Here is an 11606-nt window from a genome sequence, read left to right on the forward strand (position 1 = left end):
CAAAGGCATTGTCACGAACGCCAATGCTAATCTTATAAAGCCCTTCGGAGTTCATGCTTTAGCTGGTGTTGAGAGCCCTCCTCCACCTGGTGATTTACGACGGGTGATAGATAACAGACACTGGTCTTCAGCAATTGTCTTTGTCGTCAGCGGAGCGGAAAGGCACCCAATTACACACTTTCGGACTCAATGACAACCCACGGCGCTGCTTCGATGATGTCTTCTTCCCAATCCACGCTTGCCGCGCGTAGAGGACAACATTTGGACGACTTCAGGCCCCACTTCTTACACGCCAGAACTGTTCCCATAGACCACTACCACTCTACTACTGTCCTTCGACCAATGCTGTCGATTCAGACTAACGGACGGCCAGATATGTCGGCCGATATGGAACACAATCTGCACGGTTTCGACAACTCTACGGGACCGGTGGTACCTTATCAAGGTACTTTGCTACCTCTCGAAGAAGCCCAACAGCGAGATGACCTCCGTCTCCGAGGATTTCTCTTGCCTGCTGACCGCGAACTCGTCTCAGCTTGGTCTCCAGACAACAGTCCTGCATCTGAGCCCAGAGATTCTTTCGCTTTCTTGGTTGAGTACGAGGGATTCGCTAGTAAGTTCGATGCAGCTCTCTTCATGACATCAGAAGTGGCTCACTGCGGCAAGAACATTTGGCAGGACGTGAGTGACAGTTTCAAGGAAAAGGCTCGCAGCTTCAAGCGCAAGTATCGTTCCAAGAATGATCCGGATGGCTGAAAAGGTAAAGACTACTAGCAGATATGAAGCTGACATTACAGATAGGTATTACCATTTGTGAATCTTTCGCATGGCAATGCTTCGCTTCTGTACTGCATGCGTGCGCGGTTTCTAAGTTGGTAGTAGCAACTGACAACTCTATGGCAGAACATCATCAAAACTAACATACAAAATGCAACCTCGCTCAATTATTTCATCTCACTTCTGCTGAGGCTCGCCTCCACTCCCATTTCATTCATACTGCAACTACAATACCATTGAGTCGCCCTTTAAACAAAGACCGATATCTAAGAATAGCCTGTGATCCTTCGAGAAAGGGTGGAATATCATTCTGAAACAAAGGCCTGCATGGCATTGTGAGCTCCTAACAATGCCAGTATATATCACTACCCTTGGCCGCTCAATCCCCCAAGCAGCACGCATTCGATCGAACAGTTTCAACCATGGTCCAGAACAAGCATTTGTTCAAAAACATTATGGAAACGTTCGGGCTGGACCCGAACGAAGCCAGAACCTTTTTCCTTGACGAGAACGACACGACTGCTTTTGACGCGAACGAAATTGTGGAGCTCAATTCAGACGATGATCACGACACCTGGGATGGACGAGCTGACGCTTTCAAGCAGCATCACACGATTGACATACAGTATCCATCTCTCGATCTCTTGCTTGAACCAAACGAAGAGTTCTTGCTGAACAAGCCACAGAATGCACACCGACGCTATGCGCCTTTTCCTCTCATACGAGATGGTGAGATTCAGAGAATAGCCGCTCGTGATGGTCTTGCTGACAATGCTTTTTACTCTGTTTACAGATGCCACCAGCAAGAGCCTGATATCAGCACCCGGCAATTGACTGGCAAAGATGTCTTCGCTGACTTGGAAGAGGCGATAGAATTTCACGGGCTTACACATCTCAGTGCTGTGGTGTTTCGGAATACTCAGCGACCAGACCTGGGACCACTTATCCGGATTCGTCGCTCAACTCGTTTTCGCTGGAAGGATGTTGTTGATTACAACGAATGTACTTACGACCTATCGATGAGAGAATTCATGGCTGCCAGGGGCAGACCAGCGTGGTACCGAGATCTGGTTCACCTCATTGGCATCGAGAGCGATAGGGCAGCACGTTTCATCGCGCTCATGCTGGTTCGTTTCAAGCAAACTGGCAGGCCTCGCGAAGATCTGTTCGAAGTCTATCCAAAGTTCTTGAAGAGCTTTGAGCGCAAGCCCAGGTGGCTCGAAGACTACGAAGAGTTCCTAGCGCATCGCGTTGTGCCTTACAAGAGCTCCATCATGCAACGAACTCCCAAGTGTATGCACTGCAAGAATGACTGCAGCAAAGGAGTATCTCTGCCTTGCTCGGCTAAGCATGTCATACATTGGGATTGCTTGATGGACGTCTGCGATCACGTCGAAGCAGACAAACTTGGCTGCGGTATATGTCATGAAGGTGTTTTTCAAGACCCAGAAGATGTCAACAAGCTGAAGTACAACATCCACGAAGATGGCATCTTCTACATTGACGACCGCTACACTCGTTGGGAGAACTTTGAGAAATCGTGTTCCGACCTCGACAGTACGCGGGCGGCCACCAACGAAACCCACATTACTATCAGTCGCGACTTCATGATTGATCTTTGGCAGAAATTTGTCGACGCTGGTGTTGAGGCGTCCATACCAGAGCACTTACACCACGACAGATCAGATGAATATGTGTTGCTAGAGTGGGAGATTGATAGTCAGCTGACCAGTCTTGAGGGCGTGAGAACGGCTATCTGGATGTTCGAACGTTGGATCAAACGACGAGTCTTCATCCGCTTCCGCCGTGAGTTCCTCAAGGCTGGGCTTGGTAGCTCGTTATCGCCTAGCGAGCAGAGCAACATGAGACGGCACGACTTTATGAGGAAGATCTTGCGAAAAGCTTGGTACGATACCTATCTCAGGAATCTGAATCGCATGCTGCAGTTCCTGTCGCTCAGAGTTTGCGAGTGCGCTGGCCATAGCAAAGTGTATCATACCCATGGTGGCAGAGAGTATTACAGCAGGGATGCAGTAGAGAAGGAGCAGGCCAACATCACGCCTGCCCGCCAGGCGATTTATCAGTGGCAGGAAACCCCGCAGGCCATGGAGATGATGCGAGAATTCAAGCGGGAACTCAGAAGAGGTGATGTAGAAGCTGGACGGTACATCAATGGTTCGTGAATGATTAGTGAAAGATAAAGACATACTGACCTGCGTTGGCAGGTGAAGTGTCCGCAAGTAAGTTTGGCGAGGAAGTTGCTTGGCACAGTCCCATTGTTTCATATCGCTTTGCTTTCTCCATTTCTTTGTCCAAACCCCACACCACCCGGTCGTGTCACTCGGCGCACTTTACTTTGACGATGATGTTGAGGCGCTGTGGGTATTTCACGAGGTCTCGCCTGGCCCAACACGCTATCAAAAGTGCACAGCAAAGGCAGGTGTGCCTTGAGTACCTCGTTTTGGACAGCTACCGGCTCGCGGCTTCCCAAAATGGGGTATGCCGGGACTAGATTCCTTTCGTGCAATCTCCTGCAAGGCAGCGTTGGCACTCACAGGTCAGCAGGATTGCAAGCCGGACGTCTTGTGATGTGAGAAGACGTGGAAAACTAGCAACGTAGGCGGGCCAGCTTGAGCTGGCCCACAGCCCACAGCTCTCCGCCTTATTCTGGACCGAGGTGCACCGAGTCGCGAATGGAGGATCGTAGCTGTGGCCCGCCTTATGCCAGATCATGTGCACAATATGTGCTTTAAGAAGACATATTCCTGTGATTTGTACGCAAGTTGAGACAATTAGCATCAGGACCACACGATGCAACGCACCTTCCAGACTAATACCAATGGCACTAATGGGGTCGATCAAGATGTTCTCGAGCTTGATGCTGTGATCATCGGTGCCGGCTTTGCTGGCGTTTATCTGCTTCATCGTCTACGTCAAAACGGCTTCAAGGTGAAGATCATCGAAGCAGGCTCCGCCGCTGGAGGCATTTGGCACTGGAACAATTATCCTGGCGCTCGTGTCGACTCTCCATGGCCAGTATATCAGTTGAACATTCCAGAAGTCTTCGAGAGCTTCGCATTCAAAGAGATCTATCCATCGTCTTCGGAGCTGCAGCGATACTTCGAACACGCAGACAAAGTGCTTGATATCAGCAAGGACACGATATACAACACGCGTGTTCAAAGTGCAACCTGGGACGAGAGCCAGAGACAATGGAGCCTAACATGCCACACTGGGCTGAAAGTCAAGGCTCGCTACTTGAACTGTTGCCTAGGCTTCGCAGCAAAGCGCCATTTCCCCGACTGGCCTGGTATCGATGATTTCAAAGGCTACATCTGTCACTCTTCCTTTTGGCCTAAGGAAGGTGTCGATATGCGTGGCAAGAGAGTGGCATGCATCGGTTCGGGAGCTACAGGAATTCAGATCGCTCAGGAGTCTGCAAAGACTGCTGAACATCTGACAGTTTTCATCCGCACACCCAACACGTGTATCCCCATGAATCAAAAGTTGGTCGATCCCGAGGAATCCAAAAACTACCTCGCCGAAAACAGCACTTTACTCCGTAAGGAGATGACCCGTCGCTATGGCACCTCGGGCGGATTTCTCTTTGCAGACCCAGTCAAAAGTCTATCGGAGACACCCAAGGAAGAACGCGACGCCATTTTAGAAGAAGCGTGGAGACTAGGCGGCTTTCGCATCCTCTTCACATTCACTGATCTGGCAACGGATGAAGTTTCGAATCGATATGTTTACGACTTCTGGGCCTCCAAAGTCCGCGCTCGAATTTCCGATCCCGTCAAACGAGACCTGCTCGCCCCGCTTGAACCACCACATGTGTGGGGCGGCAAGAGACCGAGCTTGGAAGTGGACTACTACGAACAACTGGACAAGCCGCATGTGAACGTTGTGAATGTGAAGAAGACGCCGATTGAGAAATTTGTTCCCGAGGGTATTGTGACGAAGGATGGCAAGTTGCATGAGTTGGATATTGTGGCTATGGCGACTGGATTTGATAGTTTGACTGGGAGTTTCATGCAGATTGACATTCGAGGTGAAGAAGGGCGAGAATTGAAGAAATACTGGAGCGGAGATCAGGGTGCGCTAAGTTATTTGGGGCTGACAGTGAATGGATTTCCGGTGAGTCTGCCGAATTCCAAGCAGATTGACTGCATTGATGCTAACCTTGTCACGACAGAATATGTTCTACACTTACGGACCTCATTCCCCGACAGCTTACGGAAATGGTCCGAGCATCGTCGAGCCACAATGCGAATGGATCTTGGAGACCATGAAGCGGATGAACAAGAATGGACAAACGAAGATTGTTGCTGATGCTCAAGCCGAACAAGACTGGAAGAATACAGTCAACACCCTCCATGCTATGACGCTTCGTGACAAGGTCGATTCGTGGTATATGGGTATGTCATTGATCAAGAAAATGTTACACCGTGTTGAAAGCATATCGCTAACGAAGACATGTCAGGCGCGAACATTCCTGGGAAACCGCGACAAGCACTCAATTATGCTGGCGGTTTGAAGCTCTATAATGACACTATTGCCGAGAAATTGGAGAAGAATTGGGAAGGCTTCCATGTCTCTTGAGGGTAAATGTAGACGTACTGTTAGTGAACGTTTCACATGGTATTAGGGCTATGCCCTATAAGGAGTACCGCATGGTTGACGTGTTATCTTTTGGCTGAGTTTTGGGGCTCATAGAATGCAGAAGTGTCTATGACGATGACAGTTTCCCCATAGGCAAGCTCGAAGCTTACGTAAGCAACACCAGCTCCACTAACGTGTTTGATAAGCATGTGAATCAGATAGGCATGTGCATCAACTTTACGAGGTGGATAACTTTGATTCTTAATATCTTATGCTATAGGTGTCAGAACTACCTTAAAGATAGATTAATTAAATGCTCAGAAGTTACTCTATCTAATAGACAACCTCTTGAGTTGTGTCCTTAGATACTATACTTGCTGCAGGTTGGTTTAGCTCTTAGCTGTCTCTTAATCTGACTAACTAATTCTATTGCTATTTGAGCCTGTAACTATACTATGTCTCTGGCAGCTAATTTATTAGTGTTAAGGCTAAGTATTAGCTTGATTTTCTTCCTTAGTGCCCTATAAGACTATAATTCTTTAATTATAGTCTTTATATTGTTATGTTTAGCCTAGAGTAATATTATAGCAGCCTATAACCTTTTGAACCCTCTTAATAACCTGTCTACTGCCTTAAGGATTAAGGTTAGTAAGCTGTTCTAGTAGTTAATAACCCTATCCTTAATCTTGCTTATTTGCTTCTTAATCTGCCTTAGATTCTAAGGGGTATTCTATATATCTAATAAACAAGGTAGTAGTAGTAGAGTTAGTGTTTTATAACGTAGTATTAGCTTAGACAATATAGCCTCTAGATCTAGTAGTAATAAGCCTAAGCCTCTAAAGGTACCTTTAATCGTATTTAGAGTAAATATAGCTTAATATGCTTGCTAGAACTTAGGAAGGAAGTTTTCTTTAATTAGGTAGTAATATCCAACTATGCTAAGCCTTTAGATTCTAGCTAAATATGCCTTCTTTAATAGACTAAAACAGCTAATATCTAAAGGCTATAACAGGTAAGAGGAATATAGTAGTATATAGAGGGTAATAATGCCTTGTTCCTTATAGAATAACTTAAACTCTAGAGTTATATAGCTGTTATAGCTATCTAGAATCAAGAGCCTCTTCTAACTAATAGTCCTATACTTAGTAAATTTATTAAAGTGCTAAATCTACTAGACTATATGCTTATAGGATGTCTAGCCTTTTAGACTAACTCTAAGCTTCTATATTAGTAGTAGGCAGTAGAACTAGGCCCTGTTTATTTCCTTGCCTAAGAAGATAATATATAGAGGCACTAACTAGCCTTCTGTATTAATATAGGCGATAATAGTCTACTACTGCGTTGAATTAGAAACTAAGGCCTTAGGTCGCTACTTCCGCTCGGTAGCAGTAATAACTATAGTATTCTAATAGTGTCTAAGCCTATATCCGCTCTTATTAAAGTTGTATATATCGTGCTCTGTAATTCTATAGAAGACTATTATGTTTTGAACTAGTGTAAACTACTCTAAGATAACCTCTAGATCCTTATTCTTTGCCCTTTAGCTTAATAACCTCCGTAATAGCCTTGTTTCTAAGCCTAGATAACGATTAACAAAGTTATAAGCCTATCTTTAGCTAACCTCTTGTCTATTCCGTACCTTAGTTATTAAGGACGCCTAGCTTCTAATTATAGCCTATATTGGCGAGTAACTACATAAATCTAGGTCTAGAATCTTCTAATAAACTACCTCCTCTTTAACCGGAGTTAAGGCTCTATTCGTTAGCGGTGTACTAGTCTTTAGAGCCGTACTATAGAGTCTGCGGTTAACGGTAGAATATTTAACTCCGTAGGCGGCTGCAGCGCGTCGCACGCTTAGAAATCGACCTAATAGGTAATTACGAACAGCATTCTAAATACACTCTTCGTTTAGAGGTGCTATCGCGTAAAATGGTGGAATAATGGACGCGTTTAGTAATAGTAGTGGATACGAGATAGAAGTTGATGCACATGCCTATCTGATTCACATGCTTATCAAACACGTTAACTACACAGTCTCCAGTACGGAGGTACCTCGAACTTTACATTATTCAGCCACATTTTGGCACCTAGTCCCTCGTGTTCATCCAGCGTTTCCAATTCCTGAGATCTGTAAAATATCTCCCTGTTTCAGTGCCGCTTGGCCTGCAAGGTTCACTCTCGAGGTTACGAACCTTTTCACCACATGCCGAGGACAGCCCTCATCACCGATGCAGACGGCATCGCAGGCGTCGCGTTACTCAAACACCTTTTGGACAGCACCTCTAAAGATGAATGGACTCGGATTGTGGTCAACACCAGATCAAAGACCCATGGCAAAACGAACGATAATCGTATACATTTCATCGATCTTGACTTCTCGCGGCGTCCCGGCACGCTCATTGAGCACATGACAGGACCTTGTGCGAGTATCACGCATGCCTTCTTCTGCTCCTACGTGCATAAGGAGAGTTTCGAGGAGCTGAACAAGGCAAATGCAGAGCTGTTTGAGAACTTCCTACTTGCATTGACAGCCACCGCATCCGCATTGGAAAATGTGACACTTCTTAGCAGCAGCAAATATTACGGGTCGCATATATCCCCTGTGCCAACCCCGTGTCGAGAGGATGATGTCAGGCGAGGAGACCCGGCAGACAATTTTTACCATGCCCAAGAAGACTTCTTGACAATGCTGCAGATGAACCAGACTTGGACCTGGAATGTCATTCGTCCGGAGCCCATCGTCAGTGCCGCAGTCGTGCCGGGAGAGTTCAATATTGCATTGACTCTGGCCATGTACTTTATGATGACGGAACATGTAGTTGAAGAAGCTCGCATGCCTACGAATGAACGCTGTTGGAATGGTATTGCAGCTTTCAGCGACGCAAAGCTGCTCGCGGAATTCTGTGTCTGGGCTGCGATCAATGATGATTGTGCACAACAAGCATTCAACTTCAGCAATGGTGACCACCTTGTCTGGCGCTTCGTGTGGCCGCTTTTGGCAGATCAGTTCGGCGCGTACTCGACTCCAGACCAGATATTTCAGAAGCCCGAGCCAGTGAGGGGCATGCTGCAGCAAGAGTTCAGCCTGGTTGAGTGGGCAAGCGACAAGAAGGCTATTTGGGACAGGGTTTGCGAGGAAACGGGCATCCTGGAGGCCAGAGAAAGCTTTTCGTCTGCTTCGTGGAGTGAGCTCGACAGCATGTTCCAACGTTCATGGTCCGTCAACGTGAGCGTGAACAAGGCTAGGAAGTTTGGATGGACTGGAATCAAGGATTCTTTTGATTGCTTCGTGGACGCTTTCGAAGCCCTGAGGCAGGAGAATGTGCTCCCCTGACCTGGCGATCCACTCTGCTGGGCCACTTCTGCTGGGTCTATTGTCGCTTTCCATCCGATGAGGAAGAAGAGAAGCATTACTCATGGGAATAGCTCGGAGCGCTATTGTTTACTGAGTCGCGGGCCGGCGTGTCTCGCTTCAATGCGATGAGACCTCTGCGGACGCCTTGCTGCTGCCACTCTCGGGCGCATGATACGCGTTGCCTTTTCCATAGCGGTTCATCCGATGATGTTCACCCGACGAAGACAAGGCAAGTCAGCCGCTAGCAGGGGCCGTGCGGGTGCCAAGCTTTCTCCCCGCTGAGTGGTCGTCCTGACCCATGTTGTCCTTGCCAGGAGAGACATTCTGGACTGCGCAACGCAGAAGTCAAACGCGGACGCGCACCTGGTTCCGGCATCACTGGACGGCGCAGACTGCAGGTCGACTTCGACATAGCTGACCGTGGCGGGACAGAGTTCCTCTGCCATGGGTCCACATACTTCGACGCGTCCCGGCGTTCGTGCCATTGTCACTTCCTGGACTCCTCGTTCTGGCTGGGCTTGAGACTGATCCAGTCAATACAGACCTATGACCCTGGAACAGTGATCGGAACGGGCGATGTCTGGATAGCTGTGCAGAAGCGAGAGTAATCATCGCGAGCGCTCCGGAGAAACACGAAGGCTCCCATGTACGTCTCGAGATCATTCGGCACGAAGTGTTGCATCTGCAAACGGTGTGCTGCCGTGCGGATGATCTCTATGCCTTGTGCAGGGGCTTGATGGCTCAGCGCGAGAACTGTGACGAGCGCCCAGAGCAAGACTTGGTCATACAATGGCAAGCAGACCACGCTTCGCCCCAGGTCGGACACTTCTTCGCACATTCCGATCACGTCGACGTCCTCGGTTCCTGCTTCTTTCGCGCTGCCAGCCAGAAAATTGAGCAGGCTCACCCCAGCGGCTTGCAGGATAATGTGCATTTCGAGGTTGAGACGATCGCCGTCTTGGTCACGAGACCAGTCGTTCTCGGTGAAGACGGTTTTGAGCCGTGGCCTGCGTTCTCGTCAGCGGTTTTCCCAGGAACTCACGACATATCAGGCGGCTCTCACTTGGTATTGAAGCTCAGTATAACCGACGCGAGCTCGCGAATTATCTGGGCCCGCTCAGTGCCTGAGTGCATCTTCTCAATCTCCAAACAGCTGCATATACTGCGCACCAACCGCTGGTCCAGATACACTCTACTTGCAGTCCACTCGAAGCCACTGTTCATGTCCACTCGCGATTCAACGATCTGCGGGAGCGGTTGTGCGTACTTGGGCTCCTGGGGCTCTGTGTAATCTTTAGAGCCAAAGGTATTAGCGAACGTCATCACTTGCGCGAACAGGTCGTGGGGCTGCTCTGAATCTTTGAAGTGTTGTCGTAACATGCGGAGGCCATCACAATGAGCTCGACATGCTTCTGGTGAACCCCACCAATGTTCCCAGCTGCCGAGTATCGCAATCCCGATGAGCAGCCCGAAATCGTTTCTAAACCCCGTGGAGGAAGCATCGAGTCGTTTGTTTATGCTCCGAATTGTCATGTGTCGGAACTTCAAGGTCAACATGGACTTGGCCGGGCTGTTATTTGCCACAGAATCCATCTGACCTGATGCAGCGAGCATCACCGCCCAAAAGCACGGCGGGCTGGCAAGCGCCATCTGTGGAAGTTCTTTCTGCCACGAGTAGCGACGTCCAAGTCTACGATCCTCTTGGGTTGGCAATCTTAGATCCAGCAATGGTGCAACATGGGCCATGAAGACGTTGAACAGCGAGTGGAGCATACCGGAGTCTTTGATGGCATCGAAGTCGACAGCCTGGTTCGCGAAGGGGTCAAAACGTTCATTGGCGATTGCAAGCGCACCTGGGCTTGGAAGGACCTCTGATGGGTGTGTCGACCCATCGTACGCCGTGCTGTATGGTATCGATGAGAGAGCGTGTCCTGGATGCTGCAGTCTTCTCGTGGAGCGCTTCTGGTGTATCGCTGCTAAGGTGGCCTTGCGCCGGCCTGCGGATGCCAGAGCAGCCTGTCTTCGTACGATCCTTCGTATGACTGCTGGGTCATCGCTCTCTGGGGGCTCCTCTATGTCCTCTAGTTCCGGATCAAACTTTGAGCGCGTTGTCAATGACGGTCTTCGCATAGGATTCAATACGATCACGCTACGCTTTCCGGCCGGCACTTTTCCCGCAGTGGAGGCAGCATCTCGTACCATCGTGCCGGGCGGCACTAACGGGCCCCGACGTCGTTATGCCAGATCTGCCTGGTGTGATGATGGCTGAGATGGCATGCTGTCGAGATGCATTGGTGCGTTGCGCCTGTGTTTGCCTGTGCGGCTCCCTGCCGTTCACGAGAAGGGTCGAGACTGATGATCAGACGGGAGAGCATGTAGGCATTGCTTGAGCTGGTCCGAGGATACCGGAAGCGTATCTACATTATTGGTAAGTCTGACCGGGCGACTATCCTGCACTACCAGCAGAGAATCTGGCTTTGCGCAATAGCGAATGTCATCAAAAGGTGACACACGCCCAGGGTGTGCAGCAAACCTTGATCATCCCTGCAAACCACTTCACTGGAACAGCAATAGTCTTGTCAGACCTGTTGAAACGTCAACCTTACTGCCGGGAACATATTCTCCTGCGCGAGCCACCAATCTCTGATCTCTACTGCGAGGCTACCACGGGCGGCTGTGTGCGCGCTCACCAAATTTTCCCAAAATTGTGACAACTTTGCCGCATCGCGAAACGTGCTCGTGGCACCTATCGGGCAGACGGTCACAGCAGGGTTCATAACGTGATCATCGGCGCTCGCTCAAACTTTGGGAAGGCTGGTCTTTTTGATACAGGCTTTGGGAGCGTTCTCCGACGAGCGACGAGGGTCGGAGC

At 49.0% G+C, this 11606-nt stretch overlaps 5 protein-coding genes across 5 annotated transcripts; 4 read left to right on the plus strand and 1 right to left on the minus strand.

Annotated features, from left to right (window-relative positions):
- Positions 1-387: 387 nt before the first annotated feature.
- Positions 388-756, plus strand: RHO25_008541 (uncharacterized protein; the record flags this gene model as incomplete). Its single annotated transcript, XM_023600676.2, has 1 exon — positions 388-756. One exon carries the CDS (start codon positions 388-390, stop codon positions 754-756), a length of 369 nt encoding a protein of 122 aa, XP_023448937.2.
- Positions 757-1199: 443 nt separating this feature from the next.
- Positions 1200-2960, plus strand: RHO25_008542 (uncharacterized protein; the record flags this gene model as incomplete). The annotated part of the gene is made up of 1 exon (XM_023600677.1): positions 1200-2960. One exon carries the CDS (start codon positions 1200-1202, stop codon positions 2958-2960), a length of 1761 nt encoding a protein of 586 aa, XP_023448946.1.
- Positions 2961-3588: 628 nt separating this feature from the next.
- On the plus strand, positions 3589-5379 carry RHO25_008543 (uncharacterized protein; the record flags this gene model as incomplete). Its single annotated transcript, XM_023600678.2, has 3 exons — positions 3589-4914; positions 4973-5195; positions 5261-5379. The coding sequence occupies 3 exons, from the start codon at positions 3589-3591 to the stop codon at positions 5377-5379; spliced, it is 1668 nt and encodes a 555-aa protein (XP_023448945.1).
- A 2203-nt stretch (positions 5380-7582) lies between these two features.
- On the plus strand, positions 7583-8713 carry RHO25_008544 (uncharacterized protein; the record flags this gene model as incomplete). Its single annotated transcript, XM_023600679.1, has 1 exon — positions 7583-8713. One exon carries the CDS (start codon positions 7583-7585, stop codon positions 8711-8713), a length of 1131 nt encoding a protein of 376 aa, XP_023449589.1.
- Positions 8714-9278: 565 nt separating this feature from the next.
- Positions 9279-10936, minus strand: RHO25_008545 (uncharacterized protein; the record flags this gene model as incomplete). The annotated part of the gene is made up of 2 exons (XM_023600680.1): positions 9279-9741; positions 9798-10936. The coding sequence occupies 2 exons, from the start codon at positions 10934-10936 to the stop codon at positions 9279-9281; spliced, it is 1602 nt and encodes a 533-aa protein (XP_023449590.1).
- Between the last annotated feature and the right edge of the window lie 670 nt (positions 10937-11606).

This window comes from Cercospora beticola, chromosome 5, assembly GCF_033473495.1.
Source record: "Cercospora beticola chromosome 5, complete sequence".
Lineage (NCBI taxonomy): Eukaryota > Fungi > Ascomycota > Dothideomycetes > Mycosphaerellales > Mycosphaerellaceae > Cercospora > Cercospora beticola.